The following is a 27,667-nucleotide window of genomic DNA, read 5'->3' as shown; positions in this document are numbered from 1 at the left end:
TTATAATTTTTGTAATTTAATAAAACCAACTTGCCTCAAGCGTGGGGTAATTAAGTGCGTGATTAAAACATCCAAAAAACTATTAAAAATCACTTTTTTTTTCATCAAAATTGAGTAAAACTTTCTATAAAATGGTTATAAAGACAGGAGAATATAAAAAAATATCAGTTTGATTGCAATTATTTAATTTTAGCCATTTTTGGTCAACTCTCCCCTATAAGAATTCAATCTTTTTTTCTTTATCTGCTCCGGAGAATCTTTTTGAACTCTAATTTTTTTCATACCTAATAAAAATGATTTTTTGATTGAAGATTCCGATCTTTAGGAGAAATAAAATGTTCTTGGGGCTATTTACTAGAATATTTAATTTCTTTTTTTCTAGGAAATATCTTCTCCGATTTCTTTCATATTTCCTCGGGTTTAGGTAGGTCAAAATAATTTCTTTATCATTTCTGAAAGAATCATAACTCTTTCTATATAAATAATTTTGCAATAATGCGTACAGATATGAAAAATGATTGTCTTCCTTTCGCTGTGATTCATCTCAAATGAAAAATCATTTTTGTTTGTATTAAATCTTTTTCTAACTAAAGCCTGCAGGAGGTGAAGAAAAAGAGACTTTCAAATTGAATAAATTCACTTAACTCTTGCGTAATGTGAATAATTTTAGGAGACATAATAAATATATAAGAAGAAGGAAAAAAGAGGATCTTCCCCACGATGTCTCCATATGAAATTCATTTAATTCATCCACCATGCCATCAATCTTGAGATTTTGGCGTAATTCTATATCTCATGGCGTCTCCCCTTTTATCATTCACAACAGAGCTTTACTATGTAGTAGGTATACTATTTTATCCAAAAGCGCCAGAGAGTGAATTTAATGCGACGCACTTTTGGGGGTAAAATCTCATATTCCTCGAGGGTACAATATAAATTTTGCTCGTAAATTAATTTCAAATATTTCCAATTTAATTGTCTTCAAAATACATGCGGATGTTTGTCGTTTCGGGGATGGGTATTCGCGTGGGAAATCATCCCCTATGCGGGGACACTTCTCACCCCTCCCGCCCCCATTGACACGTGAATTGGATAAAATCACTTCATTTCTATAGAATGCGGTGTGAGGGAAATTATCAAGGAAATTGCCGAATTTTCTTTCAAGGAGTGCTAAATCTGAGGAATTATATACCATTCATAATTTTCTTTGGTAGATTGAAGAAAATTATATATTATTGCGCTAAAATTTATTCATTTTTACTTATTTTTAGAAAGATTTTTTTGAGGAATTTTTTCAAGAGATTTCTCCTTTGATTTTCGAGAATTCTTCCTTGTATTTTAATACATTAGGATTGTTGGAATTTCATCTAACAGAGAGAGAAAAAAACTAATTTATTGAATTTATTAAATTATGTGACCAAAAACAAGAAGCTCAACACACTGCATTAAAATCCTTTGAAAAACGTTTGAGCAAAGAAAAGAAGAAGGGAAACCTTGGGAAAATCTTGTGGAAATTCAGTGTAATTGATGTTTCAAAATTACATTCTATACAGCTTGAAATTCTCCAGCGTACAGCGGAAAAGAATGTTGGAAAAGGAGCGGATAAAATTGAATTAAAAGATGAAAATTCATACCAAAAGAGTGGAGGATTTTTGTGATGAGGAAAGCAACATTAATTAATTCTAAACAAGATTTTCATACGAAATTTTACTTGAAAATAAATTCTTATTTCCACGATCTCGTGGCAAAAGTATGTGGGAGGGAGGATGCGAAAAATTAAAAGAAGCAGTAAGGAATGAAAGGAAATTTAGCTGCTATTTACAGCACACTGAATTAAATTCACCAACAATTTTCACTCCCACAAAAAAGAGGAAGTTTTAGTCAAAAAAAATTTCCCTCCAATATCCGGATTAGTTTGAAAAAGTTGCGGCTGGAAAAAGGAAGATTCAGGGTCGCCATTCAATATTTTTTTCATGGAATATTGAATTTTATTTTGAAGGGATATTCCATCTATGTTCTTCTAAAAGTAATTTTTGGCAAGTCGAGCAGTGAAGAGAGACGCGTAAATCCTCCTTGGTAACATATAGGAGGGTGGTAAGCCTGCTTTTGAAACCATTCAAATTGACTCTTTAGCTCTTTTCGCTATGTCTTCACTCCTTTATATGTACCTTTCATCTCCTCACACAACATCCCATTTTGTACATATCGAGGGTTGGAAAATATACTATACTAACTCATTTTTGTTGATTTTCAGGAGAGCGATTTGAAGTTTGAGATTTACATTGCTTCTTATGTAAAACTTTTTACAGTTTTCGCTGTAACTTTGTAGGGAACAAATATTCGAATTTGTCCTTTTGAGGGAAGATGAAGGACATCAAAAGCTATCGAAAAATGCGTTAAAAATATACTATACTAACTCGACTTAGTATAGTGTATTTTCCAACCCTCGATATAGTATTGAATTTAATATGCTTGTGATTTTGTTATTTTAGGATATTCTGTCTACCTCAAAAGTTTCACATGATATTATGCTCAAAAGCATATAAAAGTCTAGCTCTAGAGGTCTCGTCTTGGCACACATCATTTCAATTTTTTAAGCATTTTGTTTCGAGAAACAACATTTTATGCTGTAGAAAGCTTATGCTATATAGGTTTGTTATCTATGTATTTTATTTAATTAATAAAAATCAATTTATATCGTAAAATAAATAAAAATTGTAGAAGAAATTTCGAACCATTCGCGGTCTTTGACTCCTTTTTTCAATTTCCTTGGGGCAGTGGGAAGGAACTGACAAGGGCAAGTAGCCAAAAATATAGAAAAGAGGAAAAGAATCCCAAAATAAACCACTGAAAATACAATTCGATTACAATCTCAGTCCATTCACCCCCCAAAGACGTGACGCGAAGCTCAGTGGAGCTTTGGGAAAAAGCTCCCTATATATGTGCTGAATCAAACGCAATAACAACGCTGAAAATTCATTCTAAGCTTAGCAGAGTCCTTCTATTTATGGGAAAATTGAGAAAAAGAAATCAAAATTCAACACAAACTCATATTTGATGAATTGCAAAACTCTGTCTTATTAACACTTTATTGCTTTGGCAGAATAAAGAAAATCATCTCATGTGAGTTTATGCAATTCTCTGAAACGTTCAAAATCCCGTCTTGAGAGTCTTGAGCCTGCCACAGAACGTTAAGATGAGAGGAAGAATGCATAAGAAAGTCAGCACGAAGTACATGAAATGTTAATATTTCATCTAAAATTGATTGAAAGAGGTGCATCAGTATAGAGTTCCTTTAGGGAACACCTACAGGGAGAACTTTGTTCAATTCACATTCCCTGATTCATTCCATTTCTACTATTTTCAAATGAATAAAAATTGATTTTCCTTCAGAATATATTTTTCTGTGTTTAACAGAGAAGAGCCAAGGTGTTTCAGAGCTATACACAAAGGTACATATATTTTGATAAGTATTTTTGAAGATAAAAATTACATTATTATAAGGTAGATGGAGAGGTGTAAAAAAAGTAACAGAAGTAAAAACAATTAGTTCTAAAATTAAATTTAAATCAAAATTAATTTATTTTGAAATCAGTAAAAAAATTCGTTTATCTCAATTTTAAGATGTTTTATCTTAACAAATTCTAAAAGTTTAAGCTTTAATTGCTTACTGTTTGTGATTTTTTTCAAAAGGATTTATTGGCATTTATCGGATCTGATAAAATATCAAAAATTATATATTTTTACAGCAAATGATAACCTGCTCTAACATAAACTTCATCAATAGATCTTCAATTATTTAAATGAAAAATTCTATTTTTTAGATTTTAAGCTTAAACCTCCAATACAGAACTGATAATTCGGATTCCTGAGAATAATTACTGCTAACCCTCTTTTGTCTACCTACAAATTCTGCACTATTACAACTAGAGACCGAAGTCGATGGACTTTTCGTCGACGACGACTTGATGCAAAGTTTGCATCGACTTCGACGACTAAGTCGAGTTAGTCAGTCGAGCATAAGTCGACGACGACTCAACGACTTAATCGACTTATAGAGGAAAATTACACAAAATTTTTTATACAGAGCATAAAGTTTATAATTAAATATTTTAGCTGTGTTTCTTTCAGACACAGCTTTTGTGTACCGAGCAAAATCGAAAGTCGTCAAATCGGGCTCAAACTTGGGATGAGCACGAATTAGGGTCCCCACATTCCAAAAAACGTATGCGCCAAAAATTGGTCCGGCCGGCCGTCCGTCCGTCCGGCCGGCCGGAACCTTTTGCTAAATTACAAGAGAACGATAATAGATAGAGACTTGCGGTCAACGGCAAAGTTTAAATATCGACCGGAAGACATCCGATTATGAAGTCAGATCCGACCCCCCACCCCCCCCCCCCGTCCGCCATTTTGAATAACCTCAAAATTTTGTATTCGCTATATCTCAGCCGCTATTATAGCTAGAGGGCTGAAATTTTGATATGTTGTAGGGGCCATCAGTTTCATTTTAAACATTATTTTTGTGTTCTAAAGTAGTCAATATATACTTCTCTGAGTGTATCAAGAGGTCTATTGAGCTCATTTCACGGCAAGAATTTTCTTATTTTGCGAAAAATTCAATACTTTTGAGGCAGTATTAAGAATTTTCAATTAATTTAAATGTTTAATTTGTTTTTTTTTATCACATTTTTTTTGGAATGTTCAGGAGCTTTTTTTGGATTCTATTTTTTTTACCCTAGCGAATGGCATAATGAAGCTCTGAAAGCTCTAGAAATAGGTTTTTCTTAAATTTGCACAAAACTCCGAAGAGAGTTACAATGAAGCTCATAAGGAAGCTTTTAATAAAAAATATATTTCTGAAAGAATGAGTATGATCATAATATTTATTTAATATGCTTTTAGCCAAATTAAGGAGTACCAAATTTTGTATGGGAAGAGTTATTCGATGAAACAATCAAATTTCGCATAATTAAAAAAAAAAGAATAAAAATAATAAGATATTCTGGATTTTGTCGGCAGACAAAATCCTGGTTATATTAAGATATACTGGATTTTGTCGGCAGACAAAATCCTGGTTATATTAAGATATTCTGGATTTTGTCGGCAGACAAAATCCTGGTTATATTAAGATATTCTGGATTTTGTCGGCAGACAAAATCCAGGTTATATTAAGATATTCTGGATTTTGTCGGCAGACAAAATACAGGTTATATTAAGATATTCTGGATTTTGTCGGCAGACAAAATCCTGGTTATAATAAGATATTCTGGATTTTGTCGGCAGACAAAATCCTGGTTATATTAAGATATTCTGGATTTTGTCGGCAGACAAAATCCTGGTTATATTAAGATATTCTGGATTTTGTCGGCAGACAAAATCCTGGTTATATTAAGATATTCTGGATTTTGTCGGCAGACAAAATCCAGGTTATATTAAGATATTCTGGATTTTGTCGGCAGACAAAATACAGGTTATATTAAGATATTCTGGATTTTGTCGGCAGACAAAATCCTGGTTATAATAAGATATTCTGGATTTTGTCGGCAGACAAAATCCAGGTTATATTAAGATATTCTGGATTTTGTCGGCAGACAAAATCCTGGTTATAATAAGATATTCTGGATTTGGTCGGCAGACAAAATCCAGGTTATATTAAGATATTCTGGATTTTGTCGGCAGACAAAACCCAGGTTATATTAAGATATTCTGGATTTTGTCGGCAGACAAAATACAGGTTATATTAAGATATTCTGGATTTTGTCGGCAGACAAAATCCTGGTTATAATAAGATATTCTGGATTTTGTCGGCAGACAAGATCCTGGTTATATTAAGATATTCTGGATTTTGTCGGCAGACAAAATCCTGGTTATATTAAGATATTCTGGATTTTGTCGGCAGACAAAATCCTGGTTATATTAAGATATTCTGGATTTTGTCGGCAGACAAAATCCTGGTTATATTAAGATATTCTGGATTTTGTCGGCAGACAAAACCCAGGTTATATTAAGATATTCTGGATTTTGTCTGCCGACAAAATCCTGGTTATATTAAGATATTCTGGATTTTGTCTGCCGACAAAATCCTGGTTATATTAAGATATTCTGGATTTTGTCGGCAGACAAAATCCTGGTTATAATAAGATATTCTGGATTTTGTCGGCAGACAAAATCCTGGTTATATTAAGATATTCTGGATTTTGTCGGCAGACAAAATCCAGGTTATATTAAGATATTCTGGATTTTGTCGGCAGACAAAATCCAGGTTATATTAAGATATTCTGGATTTTGTCGGCAGACAAAATCCTGGTTATATTAAGATGTTCTGGATTTTGTCGGCAGACAAAATCCTGGTTATATTAAGATATTCTGGATTTTGTCGGCAGACAAAATCCTGGTTATAATAAGATATTCTGGATTTTGTCGGCAGACAAAATCCTGGTTATATTAAGATATTCTGGATTTTGTCGGCAGACAAAATCCTGGTTATAAAAAGATATTCTGGATTTTGTCGGCAGACAAAATCCTGGTTATAATAAGATATTCTGGATTTTGTCGGCAGACAAAATCCTGGTTATATTAAGATATTCTGGATTTTGTCGGCAGACAAAATCCTGGTTATAAAAAGATATTCTGGATTTTGTCGGCAGACAAAATCCTGGTTATAATAAGATATTCTGGATTTTGTCGGCAGACAAAATCCTGGTTATATTAAGATATTCTGGATTTTGTCGGCAGACAAAATCCAAGTTATATTAAGATATTCTGGATTTTGTCGGCAGACAAAATCCAGGTTATATTAAGATATTCTGGATTTTGTCGGCAGACAAAATCCTGGTTATATTAAGATATTCTGGATTTTGTCGGCAGACAAAATCCTGGTTATAATAAGATATTCTGGATTTTGTCGGCAGACAAGATCCTGGTTATATTAAGATATTCTGGATTTTGTCGGCAGACAAAATCCTGGTTATATTAAGATATTCTGGATTTTGTCGGCAGACAAAATCCTGGTTATATTAAGATATTCTGGATTTTGTCGGCAGACAAAATCCTGGTTATATTAAGATATTCTGGATTTTGTCGGCAGACAAAATCCTGGTTATAATAAGATATTCTGGATTTTGTCGGCAGACAAAATCCTGGTTATAATAAGATATTCTGGATTTTGTCGGCAGACAAAATCCTGGTTATATTAAGATATTCTGGATTTTGTCGGCAGACAAAATCCAGGTTATATTAAGATATTCTGGATTTTGTCGGCAGACAAAATCCTGGTTATATTAAGATATTCTGGATTTTGTCGGCAGACAAAATCCTGGTTATATTAAGATATTCTGGATTTTGTCGGCAGACAAAATCCTGGTTATATTAAGATATTCTGGATTTTGTCGGCAGACAAAATCCTGGTTATAATAAGATATTCTGGATTTTGTCGGCAGACAAAATCCAGGTTATATTAAGATATTCTGGATTTTGTCGGCAGACAAAATCCTGGTTATAATAAGATATTCTGGATTTTGTCGGCAGACAAAATCCTGGTTATATTAAGATATTCTGGATTTTGTCGGCAGACAAAATCCAGGTTATATTAAGATATTCTGGATTTTGTCGGCAGACAAAATCCTGGTTATAATAAGATATTCTGGATTTGGTCGGCAGACAAAATCCTGGTTATATTAAGATATTCTGGATTTTGTCGGCAGACAAAATCCTGGTTATATTAAGATATTCTGGATTTTGTCGGCAGACAAAATCCTGGTTATATTAAGATATTCTGGATTTTGTCGGCAGACAAAATCCTGGTTATAATAAGATATTCTGGATTTTGTCGGCAGACAAAATCCAGGTTATATTAAGATATTCTGGATTTTGTCGGCAGACAAAATCCTGGTTATAATAAGATATTCTGGATTTTGTCGGCAGACAAAATCCTGGTTATATTAAGATATTCTGGATTTTGTCGGCAGACAAAATCCAGGTTATATTAAGATATTCTGGATTTTGTCGGCAGACAAAATCCTGGTTATAATAAGATATTCTGGATTTGGTCGGCAGACTGTCTGCCGACAAAATCCTGGTTATATCAGGATATTTTTATAAAACCTGGATATAACCAGGATTTTGTCGGCAGACAGTCGCAGACAGACCTGGATTTTGTCGGCAGACTGTCTACCGACAAAATCCTGGTATATCAGGATATTTTTATAAAACCTGTTGGCGGATTCAGCACGCGTCAAGCTTTGTCGGTACTCTATATCGGTAGTACCGATATAGGGTATTTGTGCATTTAAAAGTCTATGTCGGTATTTTCATACCGACATAGCGTGACGCGTCTCGCTGAAAACGTCTCGCTGAGCTCTAGAACATACTAAAATTTCAGATCTCTAGCTATAAGGGAAGTGGTTGACAGTATTCCAAAATGGCGGACGGCGGCCATTTTGAATTTTTAAAATGCGAAAAAATGAAATTTTACACCCACATTTCTATAGAAAACTTCAAACCGGAAGTCTCTATCTATTACCGTTCTCGAGCTATAAGGCAAAATGGGGACCAATGGCAGGCCGGCCGGATCAAAAATTTTCCACCACCAGTTTTGGAATGTGGGTTGTCTGAAACGTGCTCATACCAAGTTTGAGCCCGATCTGAGGTGGTCGGTTTTTCCGACGATTACAATACTTGGTATGCCACGATTGTGGTATACCAACTAATATTTTACAGAAGTTGTAACGTTTCTTTGTTAGAAAAGGATTTTAAGAAAGATTGTTTCTTCGTCAACTGTTACGCGTTTGGCATTAACTTTTTATAAAATAAGTTGAAAAGAAAAAAAAAATATTTTCTCTTCAAAGTGCACTTTGCGCTTAAAATTAACTTATTATAAAAAAGTTTTTTTAGAGGTAAATTGTATTTTTAAATCATAAGAAATTTTGAGGTTTTTCATAAATTAAAAAACTAAAAATGATCAAATTATTATTATTTTTTGAGCACTAGTCGACTTTGAGTCGACTTGAGATCGACTACGACGACTTACGACTAGTCGACAAAATTGATCAGCGACGACGACTCAAGAAAATCCATCGACTAGTCACTAGTCGCGACTTCAACTCGACTAACTTCGGTCTCATTAGAGACAACGCTTCGATTTATTTTTTTTTTAAATCTCTTTTTCATTTCTCTCCCTAAAAACTTTTTGCTTTGAAAATTCAATGAAGTAACATTTTTTCAAGCATTTTTCATGACCTTTTTAACAAAAAATCTTTGCCTGGTGAAAGCACCTTGTATGATAGAAACGCGGAAGACATATCTGAGAGAATTTCCGTCTGGTAGTACACACAGAGGGAATTTCATAACAAAAGAATCTCCAATTTCTACTATTCTGCCTCACTTCTCATTCAGCATAGAAAACCAAACCAAATATTCACGGAAGCATCCCATTTCTATCTTCTCATTCCTCCATTTGATATATCTTTGCCCCACAAGTTGTTCCTTTTAAGACATTTGCCCACACCCACCCTCCAGCCCATTTCTCACAGCATCCAAAAGGAATAAAGAAGTGCGCCTCCATTGAGTCCCCGCATTGATATGCGTGTATATGTGTGATGCGGAATTGTTTGAAGAGGATAGAATATCGACTTGGAAAAAATCTCAAAATATTCTTTTTCTATACATAGCACCACCCCCTCACGCAGTAAAAAGGCGCGCACTCAATTGGGGATTTTCTGACAATTGAGGGCATTACATATCCCCCACCCCCCACTGTACGCCACCCCCATGCCCCAGAAGAGAACATAAATTATACAATGGTTGATATCACAAATAAGCATACTCGCCATACTCCATCATTACAGGTCCTGGCTTTTGTTGGAGGGGCAGGAGGAGGGTTGAGAAGACAGAGGGAGAGGATGTATGATGATTGTGCACTTTGGGATAATTTCCCTTCCGCCCTCTTCCTCTTCGCATCGCTCAAGAAGTTCTCCCCTCTTCATTCCAACACTAAAACATATCGAAATGTTCACTCAATTCTCCCCGCACCTCTCGGCACTCACACGCATTCCTTCTCACAACAGAGAAAAGCTCCCTCGCTCTCCTCAAACCGTCCGGAAGCAGATAGTCACCAAGATTTGTTCATGACCCATTAGAGTTATGAATAGTATTTCATAGAGGAGAGAGAGAAATTCGCATTGTCGTATAATTATGCAAATAGGACATTTTATGCTGGTTCCGTTACACCTTCCCTTCCACCCCCCTCCCCCTCTCCTTTGGCAACACACTAATTTACATTAAGTCTCGGGGAAAAGCTCACCTTCTCCATATAAACTCGGAGAAAGAGGGTACTCTTCAAATGGCCCAGGTGCCTCTATAATACCTTTCAGGGGGGAAATGTGAAATGTATATATGTACCTATGTATACATATAATACCTGAAAGAGAGAAAGTATTTGTTGAATCACCCCTGCGGCACGGAGACTCTTTGCTTTTCTTCTGTAAATGTGTACTGTGTGTACGTACACCTCAAAACTACCCGGCTGACACAGAGTCAGTGGTTTTTACGGGTCAGGAAAAAGTTTCAAGATATTAGTCGGAAGATAATCTTGAAATTACTTTTGCACATGAGAAATACCTATATCAATAAGATTTTCACACTTCGCGTCAACAAACCTAGTGGCAAATAGGCGAAGCTCAGAGTGAGCTCACACATACATTTGCACCCAAGTAAAAACCGACTCTTTCGATAACGCGAATGTGAATAGTTTTAATACTCATTGGCTACAGCGTCGGTATTAGATGAAATCATATAGATTTTTCAAAAATTAGTCTTAAAAAAATTACGAAATTAATTTCACCTACGAGCAGTCCTGATTTCTTGACGATTTTATTACATCGCGTAAATAAAAATTTAAGTTTTCTTTTTCCTAGCTAGGATCGCTGCAGTCTATGTTATTTGACATCCAGTGCTTTGTGAATCATTTTTAATCAAGGTGTTGCTGTGAGTATTGTGGAGTTTAAAAAGAAACAAGGAAAATATTTTCTGAGAAAAGAATTGGTAAGTTTTCTAAAACCCATTATTACAGAATCCTGAATATCAAAATGAATTAAAAATTTTATTTTTCTGTATTCTAGACGCCAATGGAATATCCCGAAAATCAGGCATCCCAAATTCAGGCATCTCAGAGTCGCCTACGCTAAGGAGCAGCAACTTTAAGATGACGACAGAATGACCTGGTAGATGAATCATATTCAGAGGGCGAATATGAAACTTAAATTTTTCAATAAAAGTATAATAAATATTCACAAAGTCAAATTTGTTTTATTTATATACATAATATGTATGTATATATACATACATATATATAAATTTATATATAATTTTAAAAGAAATTTTAAAATATTATGTATTAGGACCATTGAAAAAATATATTATTGTGGTCTTAAAATTAAATTTGGTTTAGTTTTGCGACTATTCTACTGTCGCGTAAATGAAGGAGTCGGTAAATTTGCTACTCACACGGATGAGCTACTCAGCGCTACTCACTAATACATATACACGAAAAAAAGTGCCATTTTCGAACAAATAGTCGGAAAACTTTATATGGGAACTACTGACGAGTTCTATTGACGCGAATTGTGAAAATCTTTAAAAAATCTTAAAGTTGTGTCAGCCGGGTAATGACACAACCTGACATTCCAAACCACACAGGATTATCATTCATTGTTCCAAATCATCGAGTATATCACCTCTGTGCCTCTGCCAAAAACACCACACCCGCACACACACACACAAGACACCCATTTGAAACCTTGGAATGCTGAAATTGCTCTAATTCTTGGGTTATAGGAGACAAAGATAAGGCTTCATGTGCAATTCATACAGAACAAAAGGAAAACTGGAGGAGAAGACTCAAATACACCACAAAATCTTAAATGCGCTTACATACTTACACACATTATGCGCATTTTGAACTTAAATGTTGCATAATTTATCAATTTGAAGATGGTTGAACAACAAAAAGGCACTCTTCCGGGATTTGTGATTAAGAATTTCTTGAATTTCGAAAGGAAAATGACAGAGGAAGCCAAGAGAAAATCAACAGGAACCTTATTATAAAATACATACATAAAAAAAAGCTCTGAAAGCTCACAAATTAACGTAAATTCATTTAAATGAATTATTTGTGAATTTAAGGTGATCAGAGGAAAATTTTCCAAAGAAAACATCTTAAATTATTCCCAGAGCTTTGTTCATAATTGAAAGCTTTCAAAGAAGAATAATTTTATTTTTCCAAATAATTCAAAATTCATTTTAGAGCTTAAAAAATGCACAAGAATCATTATCTTGTATGGGGTAAAGCAAATCCACAAAACTCTTCAAAGGAATCTTATGTTGTCTCAGCTTAAAGCTCATGGAGCTTTGTGTAAAGCTAATCAACAACCGTATCGTATTAATCATATTCAAACGAAGGCTCATGTGAGCGTTAACGAACACAATGAGTGAATTATTTCACCTGAATCGAACGGCTTTTGTGATCACTCAAGCCTCAACATACAAAACATCTTTGTTGTCTACAGAATGGATTATATTCTCAAGTCTCAAATGTCGATTTGTACCAAAATTTGTGCAAAAACAAATCCTTCTTTGCGGAAAGTTATAGTGCAAGACTATATAGGGAGAAAACGATCTCCTTCCGGTGAGCGCCAGTAAGAAAAGAATTTTACTGAGAAAATCCCAATTCCGTGCTCAGAGCTTTCGATGCACTCTGCATCATCCTCAGTGAGTCAATTGGAGGAATTAAAAAACTAAGTTAAGAGGGGGCACAAATTAACATTTTTGAGGGGTGGCGGGTGGATTGATTTTCTTGGACTTCATCCACCCGCCACCCCTCAAAAATGTTAATTTGTGCCCCCTCTTAACTTAGTTTTTTAATTCCTCCAATTGACTCACTGAGGATGATGCAGAGTGCATCGAAAGCTCTGAGCACGGAATTGGGATTTTCTCAGTAAAATTCTTTTCTTACTGGCGCTCACCGGAAGGAGATCGTTTTCTCCCTATATAGTCTATTATAGTGCAAGATTTAACTGATTTAACCCCTAAAGATTCGCTGTGAATCAAAATTTCAGCAAAAAATCGCGATTTGTAATATTTTAATATCTCTGCTGCTCTTCTTAGTTTTTATTGCTCTCTTTCCGTAACTATAAAATGCCTTAGAAATACAACAAATATATTCCTAGATTGTGAAAGCTTCGCAATAATGGTCAACAAAGGGTTAAACTGAAAAATATATAATTAAATTAATTATTATACTAAAAAATTCACTGCGAGGAAATCCCTCAAAATTATTTATAGTAGAAATTTCCATAAAAGCTCTTGAGCTTTATTGGGCAAAGCATATTAAAAGGAGATCCTAAAAGCCCAAAAATTTTATTTTCTCCCCACAAAAATTTTACCTCAAAGGGATAAATCAATTAAATTACCCAACAGCTTGCCTAATGGGGCACGAGTTGACTTTCACATTTTATCTTTTACTTTCACGTGGGGAAAAAGAGTCCTTTTTATCCCCACCAAAGTGTGATGGGGTGAGTTGAAGGGTAGGAAAAAGCTCCCACAAAACGGTTAGAGGGAAGAAAGGAAGAAGAAAAAAAACATTTGCAGAAAAGCAGCATCACCGTTTTTCCATTCTTTCGCGTGTTTCTTCTGCTTCACGACTAATTTAATGACGATCTCGGTGTGATGCGTTTTTCTCACTTTTCGCAACTTCTGCGGTGTTTGGTTGGGGTTTGTATTGTAGGTCATTTTTTGCCACCCCCTCTCCCTGCGCACAGTTGTGTAAGAAAAGCACCACAATTGGTTTGAGACACAAAACAAGGTGCGAAGTGTATGAGAGAAAATATGGGGTTGTGCTTTGGGGTGAGGGGTACAATGGGTGGCACTTTTTCTACCTCATTACATTACAAATCCAACATACAAAATACACGCATTAATACAAGAAGTGGTGAAGAAAATGGAAATAGCGCTGACTAAGGGTGGAAACAATAAAAAGCACCCATCATCATTTTCTGTATACGCGATATATTTCTCCTCTAGTTCTCCTTACCTATATACCTCCCATGAGCCCACCCACCCCTTTTTTGTGCCCTTCTACCCCACACCATCCCCACCATTTTAACACACAGAACTTGTGCACACGCCAAAAAGAATGGAATGAGTTACCTTTTTGCCTGTCACGACATTTTCTCTCTCTTTCTCTGCAGATATTGCTAGATATTGAATTTTTCCCTGAAGGAATTTTCGACGAGCTTTGCCCTTTTTCACCATACCCACCCCACCCCCTCTTCATTTCTTTCAACAAACAATTTTTAGCAAAGATTTCTCTTTGTAATCTGTTCACTTGCAGGGTAACTTCAATACCTCAATCCCTTCCTAGAATTACTCAGGGGAATTAAGAGGGAGATTTTTAGGTGAGCACAGGGTGAGCAAACCCGCAATCAGTATTAAACTCTATGCAATTCTTAGAAATAAAGTTGAAATTCTGCGCTGAAAATGTTTGAAATTAATGAATTTCCCAGAATTTGCAAGGTGGGTATGAAAACTATGTAGGTATTGTTTGCTTCTGTTTGAATTATTAAATTAAAATACCTCACAAAAGCTCGCTAATGTTCTTCTTTTGAAAAATCAAAATTCCACGAAAAAAAATCAAATAACTTCATAGTTAGGTTATTTAATGAAACACGTAAAGAAGGAGCTTTTGAAGCTTTTAACCTATTGTGTTTGCTTGCTTACAAAAAAAAACTGCACAGAAAATACGATAAGTGTTGCTGAAGACAGCAAAAGCGGAAATCCTGCAGAGATTTTCTTTCAAAGATAGTTTTTTGTTTGTACAAACACTGACTGCGGGTAAAAGGAAACCTCAAGAGCAAACTCAAAACAATCTTATTAATTTTTCATCTCAAGAAAGGGAAGGAAACATGTGAAATTTTTCTGCAAACATCCAAAGGCAAGTGTATCGACAATCTGCTTACAAATTGCTCCCTCCTCATACATATATCCGGATATTGTTGAGTTGTAAAAATTTTATTGAAAAATCTCTCCAAGAATCTCTTGTCGACACACATGTTTTACATACACTGCTGACTGGGTGTGCAAGAGAATGTTTGAATAGAGCTTAAAAAAACACGAGAAATTGAGATTTGTTTCCTTTTTAAAAGAAACCCTTTGAATTTTAAGAGAATATTTTTAGATGAAATTTTAATGCAATATTTCAAAAAGTTTCTAAAAAAATGAATTCAGAGCTTTTGTAGTAAATTAATATAAAATTCAAAAAAGCTCAAAAATGTTAAACCTCATTCCGGTTTAAATTGCGTTGAATTGAAAGCTTTCAATGCTTTATTCTGGCTATTTTACTAATGAAATTGGTATTTTTATTTTCAAACACGAACTCAATAAAATTAAAAAGGCAAATGGAAACGTATTGAATGAAGTGCATGATTCGCGAATTTAAAAAAAAAACTCATGAGCTTTTTATGCCACTGATTTCCCGCATTTTACGATAAAAAGATAGCTCTGTGGAAAGGGGGTTAAGCATACACATAAATATTTTTCAGAAATAGAAAATAATTTATACGCAGCACACATATCAACATACAACACTTTTATTAAACCATAAATCATCGAAGACGAAGAAAAAACGTATAATTCCTATAAACATATGCAAAGTATGTGAAGAAAAAGGATAATGTGAAAGAGAGAGCGAGAGCTTTGATACGAATGAAAAAATTCTCTCCCCCTTCCTTTTAATTTTTTTCTCTTCCTCAAACTCTTTTGATTCATTGTCAGATTTTTCCACCATATCCAAGAGAAAATTCCTCATCTTTGTGTTTTTGTTTATTTTTCATGCTTCTCCTTTGGTCTGCTTTATTGCTGCTTTTTTCACAATGTATACAAGGAGAGTGCATGAGAAGGGCGAGCTTTCATCCATTAAATAGCCCCCCAAAAACGGGATGGGAGAAAAGCTTACATTTTCCGCACCAATTTTCCTTAACACTATTTGTTGTGGGAAAACTTTGGGGCGTTCATCCCTTTTGTTTTCCTTATTTGGTTTTTACCAAGGAAGGTTTATTTCTTGTAACATGGTTGGAAGAGCAAACTGATGAAGCAAAAGAATACATATTATAGCGCCCAAACTAATGGAGAGGTGTGAAAAGAAAGAAAGAAAATCTCCCGGAAAAAGACGAGAAAGTATTCAAGGTAAAGTTACAACAATATTTTACTCTGCTTCACTCCGTAAGAGAGTCTCTCTAAAAGACCCTTTCAATTCAAGGAAAGAATGGAGAAGAAAAATCAAATTTAAAGCTACAAAAAGGAGGTAATGAACACCAATATTTTTTCCCCACAAGGAATTATATATTTCTTTGAAAACTTTGCTAACAAATCTCGATGGAGGCGCCTAGTATCTCAAAGAATTTCATTTTATATTGAAAATAAAATGAAAAATAAAATTATTGGCACTATTAGGTAATTTTACGTGTCAATAAAATAAGGGACTCCATATAATTGTGACTCAAAAAAGACTACTTGCGACTCAATCGTCTTATTCAGACTCAGCTTTTGCCTAATGTAGACTCAGTCTTTGCCTAATGGTGACTCGATTTTTAACTAATCTGTACTACAAAATATTGTAACGGCTGGGGGTGTTTTCCAGAGGGAGACCGAAGGAGATTAAGAACACTGACTTTCCACGGTACACAATTACATTTATTCCGTCTATTGCACATCAAGTTTGTCGCCCGGTGTATTGGTGGCGATTTCAATAACGCGTCGCTTGAAGAGCGAGCGAGAGAGCACTGTGTCGTCATCACTACGGTGTGGCATTTCCGGAAGGGTGAATGGTAATTCTCACGAAGGAAGGGAAGCTCCTGCTTCCCTCGGATGGCATAAGGCGTGACCCGATGAAGGGTGAAAGCCGAAAGTGCCACCAAAAGGACGTCTTCATCGACGAGGCCGGAGGCACTCCACGTGGCGGCCAGAGATTGTCCGGGAAGGCGGCCTGAGGGCCTCGGTGGGGAGACATTCCCCAATGGCAGGGCCCCACGGGTCTCTGGCGATAATGGGGCGCACATCAGTAGCGTGGGCGTTAGCGGTTGGGCTAGAACGTGGGCATGCTGAGGCACCAAGGGCCACGTGGAAGTTCTCGATGGGCAAGTGGCGTCGAGGGGCGTCTGGAGGTGCCGGAGACGCCTGTAGAGTTTCCTCACAATGCGTAGCTTCCTTGAGGGTAGTTCCGGAAGGTCCTTGCGCACTTCACGTAGAATATTTGCTCACTCACTTTGCTCGCGTGCGCGCGTTACGATAGACCAAGGCAGACTCTTTCTATTCGATTCGTGTTCTTTTCTCTTGGCTCTCATGAACCGTACGTCAATCCGGTTCTGCAACTTTCGTGATGATTTGCTACTCACTCTCCAAAAGGGGCGCTCGTAACAATATCTAATGTAGCCGCGAGTTTAAACTTAAATTTTTTAGAGGGCAAATAAAACGGGAAAACTTTAATATCCAGAATCCTTGAGAAATTCATTTTTATCTTTTGTCAAAGCTTTTCCATTAAATAATTTTATTCTAATATTCCTTTTCTTCGAAAGCTCTCTCTCTCTCAGATTTCATTTTAATCAAAACATCTTCAATTCTTTCTATAATAAAATATCTTTCTACGAAAATCTCAAGCACTTTGCATATACCTTCCTACCCCCATAACGACGATTCTTTTGTGAATTTGTAATTAAGGAATAAAAATAACTATTTGTACATACTTCAAAGTTTCTTCTAAAAATTCTTTTTCCTCGCATTCACGTTAATCATTAAAATTTAAATCAGGTTACTTTATTTTGTCTCAATCATGAATCAATTTCTTCCATCTTTTCCTTTACCTCGAAAAGCTCTTCTTCACCCGAATCCCTTAATAGTAAACAATGGAAAGGAAGAATTTCCCAAGAAAAGCTCTCGAAGCTCTCTTGAGGGGGAACATTTTATTGAAAAGACAAATATTGAGAGAACTTATTGGAATTTCAACTATCTCTCCCCACACACGTGACTGACTATAAACAGACGCCTAATTTTGAGACGCGTAATAATTTCCTAACACGTATAATTGACGTGTTAATTAAATTTATGAATATATCATGCCAAAGTCTATACACACATTGAATTTACACGCGCGCGGGAAGCGGGAAGAGAGTGGTTGAAAGGATTTTCACCGTCATGATTTCACTTGTGGTGGGTTTGTACACCCCGACGTCGCTCTCGGTGTCTTCGCACGCACCCTCCTACACCATGTAATTTAACACACCAGAGTGTGACAGACATCATTAGACAGGTGATGGCATGCGGAGTGAAAAAGCCCTTCTACGTACCTACCTACATATACTGAAAGCTTGTTCATTGATCATCGTAATTTTACGACAAAAGAGGTGTGTAGTATGCCCATCATAGGCAAAAGTATGTACAAAAAAAAGAGAGGAAGAGAAGAAGAAATAACAGGCATTTCCCCCATTCTTTCGCATTTTCCTCCTCCTTCACAAAATCATTCATTTCACCCTTGAGAATAAGACACGAGAATGAGTGAGACACGTCACTTTCCGGCCTCATTCACATCCACCCGCACACTTTAAAGGTTTCCCTCCCCGGGTGCCATTTGAAAGGCTCAAAGAAAGGTATGTATGTGGGAGTGTTTTTCGAGATCCTTCAGAGATAATGTGTGCCTTAATACTCTAGGGGTTGATGCATAAGCCCCGATAAACTTAGAGGTTCAAAGGGAGGTAAAGACAAAGGGGTGGTTTTTTAAGACGCAATAAATCCATCAAATTGTAGGGAAACTTGAGGGCTTTCTTTTGAATTTTTTTAGTTAAAATAATTTTCTTATTAAATATTTGTCGGTTAAAACTCAAAAAATTCAACTGCACTCAAAAACTGTTTAACACTTGGAGGACCCAACATTTGGCACAACGCGGAGGATCAAATTGGTAATAACTACCAGCTGATAAAATATGCTCAATAATTAATTATTAATCAGTTTATTGAACAAGGATCGAAAGTTTCACTAATTCTCAATCTTCTTCAAGCATTCCTACACCTAATTACTAATTATTTTATTGCGAAAATCGTCACTGAAAAAAAATTGCGTAGAATCGATGCAAAATTGCCAATTCAAACGACTTTTTTAGCTGCAGTTTTGCATAATTTATCATTGCGCCTAAATCATCACAAACTTTGATTCTTCAAGTAACTTTTTAGTCACTTCCGGCAATTAAATTAGTCGACATTAATGTTTTTCACCGAGGAAAAGTGAACAAGAGCATTTCATTTCGGAAATATGGGGAAACATAACCTCAAAACAATGGCAAAAATGTATGGCATTTTGACTGGTAGTTATTACCAATTTGATCCTCCGCGTTGGATTCTGTCTTTCACCTCAATTATCTTCCAAAGAAAAGATTTTTCTCGAGATTTTCTTTCTGCTATCTTCGTTATCTTAAAGTAATTAAAATTCCCTACACATAGATGGTAAATTCATCGAGATAGGTCCAATAGATTTTATTCTGTGACGATTTTTAGGTTCAAATTGGTAGCAAGTACCAGTAAAGTCCTCCGAGTGTTAAGCAATTTTTTTAGTTAAAATAAATTTCTTATTAAATATTTGTCGGTTAAAACTCAAAAAAAAAATTAAACTGTACTGAAAAACTGTTTAACACTTGGAGGACACGAATTTATAACCTCAAACTTTGAGCTTAATTTTCTATTATAAAGTGTTATATTTGGACTCACCTGTGCCAAAAGAGGCTATAATTATTATCCCTCTTTGTCGCCGGTCTAGCAGGTGGTGGAAGGTGGTGGCCTCGTTGCTATGCACGTCTTGATCTTAGATAATTACTAATTCACTATTTTACTTATACTAATTCCACTACTTAATACTAATAATTCACTTTTTAATTTCACTGAGTTCTTAAGTATAATTTTTAATAAAGTCTTTTGAGGAGCGCATGTGCACTAGAGAACGTCCCGAATGAAAGTGATCATTCTCTCGGTTTCTCTCACGAGCACTTGCACGCAAGTCAACTTTGTCAGTTGTCGTTGTCATGCAACATAAAGAAAACGTTTTTTCCACATTTTCTTTGAGCTAACTTCTAGTATTTGAAGTCGCATACATAGATGTAAAATTTATCAAGACAAGTTGCAAAGATTTTAATCTTTGGCGGTTTAAAAAAGTCAAATTGGCAGCGATTGCCAGTTTTGTCCTCCAGGCGTTAAAGAGGACGCAAAAAAATTAAAAACAATTTTTTAAATTCAATTAATAATCATTTATTTAAATTCTTATTTCTTGTAATTTTTGGCAACATCTTTAAGGTGAGAAGTGTTCTTTTTGTACTCAATTAAATACATAAATTTCATTATATTTTCAATATTTTTAACAAAGTATAAAATATTTCACTGGTACTTAAAATATTTCCGTAAAATAGGATTTTTTTTACGTGATGCAATGGGTAATTCACGTTTTAATAAGAAAATTAATAATCTTCAAATGAAAGGAAAAGAAGTAATTATTTGTTTTTTAATTGGACGTTTCCTCGCGCAAGACAATATTGCTCATGAAGTTTTCGTATTTGGCAATAAGTAAAATCTTCTGCTTTTCCATTTCATCGAAGCGTTTGTTCATGTTTTGAGATTCTACTTCCATTGCGCAAACCTTCTCATCCATAATTTTCTTCTTGTGGCTAAATGAGAATAATACGAAGGAATAAAAAAATCTTTAAAAAATTACCAAAAATTACTAAAAGAATTTTACATAGAAGCTTAGATACAATGGGGGCGTGGTTTCTTTGTAACTTAAGCTATAGTCTTTCTATTGGTTTGTCCAATATTTACACGGATTTCTAACCTAAGATATTAACATAAATTCAGTACAATTTGGATTTTCTGTCTCATTCATACCCATTGAATGTTAGGTTAGAAATCCGAATAAATATTGGATAAACCAATATATTTTCTACGTGATAAATTCATGGAAAATATTTTTTGTTACTTTTCGTAAAAGCATGAAAACGAATTTCAAAGTTTTTTCTCTAAGTAGGCTTACTTTGTTTTATTTTTACGTTACATTCTTACGTGAATACCCCTAAATTGATTCTGAATGTTGAATGAAGAAAAGCTCAAGAGTTCTACTTACGTAATCAATCGCAGTTTAGCATTAAGCTCCTGGACCTTCCTGACATTGTTGTCAATCATCTCCTGACAATCCCTCTTCTGCTGCTCATACTGCTCAATCAAATCCCGAATCTGCTTTGCATCATCTGAAAGTCCGGCCTTCAGTTGCTCAATACGCTTCATTTCCTGCGCAAACTGATTAAGGACCAAAATTGTGTTAAAAAGAAACTTTTCTAAAATTATTTGTTTGAATTTTCCCACCTCTGTGAACTCTTGAACAGGGATCGCCCTTTCCGGCTCACTAACTATCTCCATGACAATGTCTTGGGTAGTTCCGGAAGGTGCATTCTCCGGCACTTCAATTGCATTCTGTGGTGTCTCTTGAGCTTTCTCCTGGAGTTTCTCTGGAACTTCCTCCTGAAGTGATGAAGTCTTCTCCGGAATGATGATCTCTTTGGGCTTCTCAATCTTCTCCTTAATTTCCTTCCTGATTTCCTTCACCGGCTTCTTCTCGGGGATGTTTGTTTGCTTCTGGGCAATAAGTTTTTGCTTCTGCAGCACACGCAAAGCAAACTGGAAATAACATTTGAGAGAATTAGCCCACATGGGGAGTCTTCTTACTCCTTCCTGTCTTCTTACTTTGGCGCTGATTTGAGTGCCGGAATGACGCTTCATTTTTGTTGAGTACTTCAGCCTCAACTTATCAAGTCCACCATTTCCCTTGATAGTCTTCTTCAGGTGACCATCCACGTTGGTTTTATTGTCCATTGTGGAGTTTTCCGGGGTTTTTTTTTTCTTCACAAAATTCTTCCACAAAAAAGGGGAGAAACTTCCAAATTTATTTGAGGTTATGGCACACTATTTCCGCGATATTGGTCTTCGTGAATGATCGGCAAACTTTTGAAGAGCTTTTAACCTCTTGGCAAATCGGGTGAAATTGCTTAACCTCTGAGATGCGGAGCGGGGTCGTTGAACGACCCCAGCGCTATATTTCATGCTATAACTAAATAAATATAAAAGATACCTTTCCCATCTTCTGGAAATAAGTTCCTTGGTTATCTGAGAAGGTTGTGTAAAAATTTCAGCTCAATCCGACCACCACAAGAAAAGTTATTAAGGAAAAGGTAAAAGAAGGGAATTCAAAAATTGGTGTAACGGCCATGCTGCGGAAAATTTCTTAGAATGAAGTTAGTCACATCATGAATCATGGGGTTGAAGGGGTTAAGGGTTTGTTTTTATTTCTCACTTTACCGTCTCAGTGTCAAAATTATCGCGAATAAGTAACATAAACAACATAAAACATAATTAGAAGCACATAAATGTTGAAAAGAATAAAGAATTCTCTAGAAATATTGCCATTTATCTTGGTGCGGAAAGTGAGGGGAATGCGGGGAAGTAGTGGAAAAAATAGTGGTTGCGGTAAACTTCGTGGCAAATTTCTCACGAAGAAAGTGTGAAAAATGAGTGAAAAATGTTTTTCCCTAATATCTACTTCTACGTGTTTTGTGGTGGCGAATTTGTGATGCAAGGGGCAAGAGGACTATATAAGGAATCTATAGGCACTAACCCGACAACTCCAGGTTGTATAGTTTGGGAGAAAATTGGCCTTCTTTTTGGGGTCGTTCAACGACCCCACCTTCGCATTCTAAGGGTGTGCCAAGGCCTCCGCATCTCAGAGGTTAAAAAATATTCCAAATAATTAATATTATAAGATCGGAATTTTCAATAATTTGCTTCGTAATTCTTTGCAAAATCTTGCAGAACATTTATTAAATAATAATTTACAATTAGAACAAAATGTGAGCTTTTCTGGCACGCTGCTGATTGACTTTTGCGTTAAGCTTTCAAGTTCGCATATATATAGGAAAAGTTGCGAAAGTTCACTACGAGACATACATACTCAAGTTACGAAGTCCTGCAATTCCGTTACAAGTTAAAGAAAGGATATATTTTTTTCCACCCTTTTTAACGTGACGGAACAACTGACGAGGCAAAGTGACCCCTCTCTTACTTAATTGTGAAATTAGAGTGGTTGTAAATTTTTCACAGAACTTTTCTTTTAAAACTTTTGCACTTCCTTGAAAGATTTATTCCCCCAAATAAGTTTTGCCTTCGAATTTTCTTCGTTTCTGCGTTCTCAAATTCATGCAATAATCTTTTGCATTTTTTTCTAAGATTTTGAAAATAATCCTTTGTGGTTTCTTCACGACAAAAAAAAATATTTTAAAGGACTTTTACTTTGTGGGTGATTTTCTAACTCTCCTTGGTTAGGCTTTTAGGGGATTTTTTTTATTATTCTTCTTGCCCATTTTATTAGAGGGCCCTGAGTGAGAGGGAAAAGGTCCTTTTTCGCATGTATTTATCCACCAGTCTTGTTGATTTTATTGCATTATGCCATCCCATATAAAAGAGAAGGCAAAGTGAGTTCATAGCATATTCATTGAGGAGCTCCTTTTTCCCCCCATTCCCTTATAAATATTTCAGAGAATAGCAAATGAGTTTGGGAAAACTTCAATATTAATGGAAAATCGAAAAAAAGGGGACAAAGTATTTTTCCCAAATGTTGGATGAAACAAATAGGGCAATTTTAGGAAATCACTGTCAATTTACTTCTTCAGGGTAAACACGTTGATTAAAATTGAAGGAGTTCTGCAAATGTTATGTATCCTCCATGGTTGAATGTGGTGCCAAAATAAATAAATGGGACACCGTACCTATATAGTTTTGCTTTTTGTTATACAGTCGTGCTCTCGTGGTAGGACCGTCGTCAAAATGACTTCTCCGCGGTAAAACGGCTTCAGAATGAAGTATTTTGCCTTCGCAGTGGGACAATTAGTACTATTGGAAAGGTAGGATACTAATTGTCCCACTGCGAAGGCAAAATTCCTCATTCTGAAGCCGTTTTACCGCGGAGAAGTCATTTTGACGACGGTCCTACCACGAGAGCACGACTGTATACAATGCTTTTTTTCCCACGCGCGCAAAAGGAAATGATCACCCAATGCGATTAAATTGACATTTTTGCGAGGAATTATTGATGAATTTCACATGCGGAGAATTTTTCAAATAGTGCAGAAAGGTCAGGAGGGGGCGGAGGGAATTGTATATCGAATACGGATATGGGTAAATGGAATACTTCCGGGTGCGAGACATGAAATCCTCCTCGATATCTTTCCTCATGGACAGCATTGAAAGGTTGCCATGTTTATCGGTGCGCTTAAAGGTCAAATCTGCCAAATGTCTTTCTCTTGCTCTTCAGTTCATGACGATTATGCCTTCCCGCCATCATTTATCTCTGTCCGTCCGGGGGACGATGGATGTGGTTGAAGGCAACTGGCACCGATCACACACCCGCTCCATTTGCCGTCATTGCGATGACATGATGAAAAGTCTAGAAGTTCTAGCTTTCCCCTTATAGGGGTTGTTAAATCCTTTTTTTCTTTACATTATTTTTGATATTTAGCAAGTTAAATTAATTTTCGTGGTCTAACTATTGAAATTGTTTGAATTTGGCGCGCTTGTACTGGTGCCATCTAGTGGCAAAAATTTAATTTGATTTTAGGGCATTAAGCTTACCTGTTAACGCAAAATCAATTAGAAAAGCATTTAGTTTAGAAAAAAAATAGGACAATTAGTAACCCCTTTTGGCTTCTCCGGCGTCGCATCCTTGCAGACAATTCCAGCTCTGAGAGAGGTGTTGTGAGGGGATAGTGGGACAAGGAGATGGGAGGTGACTGTGTGGAGACAGAGAAGGATTGTACTGTGGGCACAATATCCAACCATCACCATAATTCTGCGGTACAAATTCCCGGAGTAATACCACAGCAGATAGCTTCCTCTCCAAGTGGGGTACTGGATGATGAGACAAGGAGTTGAGCACAGTCACAAATAAAATTTATTGACGGCAAAACTCCGTCCAATGTTCCATCCATCATCGTTGCCACCACTTATCTCACCACTAATATCTCTCCGTACACACACTGAATTGATCTCGATGGTGCACCAGCAGGAATTTTCACAGCACCATCTCTCAACCATAAAGTCCTTATTTATCAGTCAACCATTAGCATGTGTTTCTATATGAGGAAGAGGTAAATATATCAGAGTTATATTGCTATATATATTTGACTTCTATATACTCTACATACTGTGAAATCCTTATTGCTATTTTCCTCTCACACTCAATAAACTCAAATAGTTTCCACCTCAATGGGGTTAATGGTTTTGCTGGAAAATCTTCTTCCTTTCCAATCAACTTGCTTTCGGAATGCAAAATGCAAAATTAGAATAATTCTAAAATTATCCCATCAACGTGAAAATTTCAAAATTTCTCCAATTGCAATAGTTTTATAATTAAAATAATAAATCAATTAATTATTATGAAGATAGTTTAGTCTTTAATATAAATTGTTTGTTTTGAATTTATAAAATAATTTTATTTGGTATTTAGTGGGATTTAAAAGCTCTTTTCCAAAGCTTTTGGATGAAAATTGACAAGACTAACCCGAAATTGTTCAGTTCAATTCAAAAGCATAATAAAGAACGAACAAAATATTTCGAGAATTCTCATGATGTAGTGTTGAGCATAAAACATTCTTTAAAGCGGCTTTTTCACTTTTAATTTTCAATTTTTCATCTGACCTTCTTAGACAACCAGGCGTCTCCATCGTTGTCTTTAATTTTTTTCCTTCAACTTTCCCTCTCTGTGTGTTTGACTTTCAAGACTTTTCCCTACTTTTCCTTCTTCTCTAAGTTTATGGTGCTAAAGTCTCTTTAAACAATTTTTTCATGATAATATATTTTGTAGCAATAAACTCACAACTGCGAGTGCTGTGAGAGAGAAGATGGAATATAGTTTTAACTTTCTTTGTTGTGGGAGTTTTTGTATGTAAAATGGATGTAAAAAACAAGAGATTTTTCAGTGCAATGTAAAAATTTTCACGAGTACGTCTCTTGTAACGACATTCCCTATAATACAACGATGTTTCCTCTCTTCAACACTTCATTTCTTTTGGGCGATATTTGCCACACACTGTGTAAGCGAAGCCTTTTACATGGTGGAAAGTCAATGTTTGCCTTCGCAGTTGGTGCTGTAGGGAGGTACAAACACTGAAGCCGGAGACAAGCACGATTGTTCACAAACGTCAGGCATTCTCTCTAAATCTTTCACAATTTCCCCATATTTGAAAAGTAATATCCTTTTTGCATTTATCCCGGAGAAAACTGAATTTATCGCACATGTTGCGCAAGAGCTTTAAAATGAGAGGGAGGTGAGCTTTTGTTGCTTAGAAGAATGCGCTGCTTTCTCATGGGAGCCACAATGTATTTTTTTATGGTTAAAATAACATTGCATAACAATGTTGCAGTTTAATGTTTTTTTGGAAGGAGATTTTAGGAGCTTTCAGAAATTTTCTCCCACAACAGATAGTAAAACTTTTGATTATACAGTTGAATCAAATTCCTACACCTGCGCAACGAATAAAATCTATAAATTAACAAGAAGAAATGTTAATTAAATTTAAAGAAAAAATATATCTACTCTTATATTCAAAAAGCTCAAAAAGGAAGCTTTCAGAAAATTCTTTCTGGTTAATTTTCTCAATCTCTTCTTGTAGCATGTCTCAATCAATTTTTGGGGGAGGGAGGGACTTTGTAGTTTTTCCGCTTTGAAAGCTTTTTTTTTTTTTTATCCCCTGTTTATTCACAATCTGTCTCATCATGGTACAATGTACAGAAACAATAAGTGAAATTGTATGACGGTTAAATATGGCATGATGAGAAATTGCTCAATAGCAATCCTCTAAAGAGAAGTCAATTTATATAAAAATATTACAAAAAGAGTTATAACAAAAATTTTTGTGCAATATTCACAATTTTTGGCTTTGAGATGAGAGAAAAAAAATCTAAGATTATTTCTTTTGAAGTAACACTTGTGTAAGCAGGGTCATCATGGCACTCATCTGCTGCATAAGGCCTTTCATCATTTCCTTCAACTCGGACATGTCGTTGGAATATTGGACTGGCGACGGATTATTTGATGGGTTAGCGGTTGTTTGCGTATTGCCGCGCACGACTCCCGAAAAAGATAATCCGGGAGTGATTGTCATTCCATTGTTTACATTTTGGTTTCCATTGTCACTGTTTCCAGTTCTGGCGAGAGTTTTCTCCCTCAGCTTAGGAAAATAGCGCCTCTGCAGCTGTTTGTGTATCTCACAACCACGGTAGTTTGCGGGATGAGCACCCCCACAATTTGCACATTTTACTTGAGGATCTCTCTCCTTTCTAGGGCACTCTGCAGTCAGATGTTCGCCGGAACACTTCACACATCGCGGCTTTCGTGAGCAATAGGCCTTTGTGTGACCAAACTGCTGACATCTGCAACACTGTGGAAGCTCTCTCTTGGCACGGGGTGGCTGGAATTCCACCACACAATGAAGCATCCTGTTGATCTTGTAGATCTCCTTGTTGCTGTCCTTTCTCTCAAGAT

General features: G+C 35.8%; 2 protein-coding genes across 2 annotated transcripts in view; one reads left to right on the top strand and one right to left on the bottom strand.

Annotated features, from left to right (window-relative positions):
• Positions 1-27,667, top strand: part of LOC129786570 (nuclear pore complex protein Nup88) — an 850,897-nt gene that overhangs the window by 271,708 nt on the left and 551,522 nt on the right. The window lies entirely within an intron of this gene.
• Positions 20,313-22,055, bottom strand: LOC129786617 (uncharacterized). Its single transcript, XM_055821741.1, has 4 exons — positions 21,820-22,055; positions 21,442-21,753; positions 21,203-21,375; positions 20,313-20,750 (listed from the first exon to the last, which is right to left on the bottom strand). Exons 1-4 carry the CDS (start codon positions 21,946-21,948, stop codon positions 20,588-20,590), a joined length of 777 nt encoding a protein of 258 aa, XP_055677716.1. The 5' UTR covers positions 21,949-22,055; the 3' UTR covers positions 20,313-20,587.

The sequence above is a fragment of the Lutzomyia longipalpis genome, chromosome 1, assembly GCF_024334085.1.
Source record: "Lutzomyia longipalpis isolate SR_M1_2022 chromosome 1, ASM2433408v1".
NCBI lineage: Eukaryota > Metazoa > Arthropoda > Insecta > Diptera > Psychodidae > Lutzomyia > Lutzomyia longipalpis.
This window is presented reverse-complemented; position numbering and strand designations above follow the sequence as displayed.

Bases quoted from the DNA above. Each gene is read 5' to 3' on its own strand.
- LOC129786617 (XM_055821741.1), bottom strand. From the start codon at position 21,948: ATGGACAATAAAACCAACGTGGATGGTCACCTGAAGAAGACTATCAAG. The intron at 21,754-21,819 runs GTAAGAAGACAG...TGTTATTTCCAG, and splicing joins GCACTCAAATCAGCGCCAAA to TTTGCTTTGCGTGTGCTGCA. The intron at 20,751-21,202 runs GTAAGTAGAACT...ATTCTCATTTAG, and splicing joins GCTAAACTGCGATTGATTAC to CCACAAGAAGAAAATTATGG.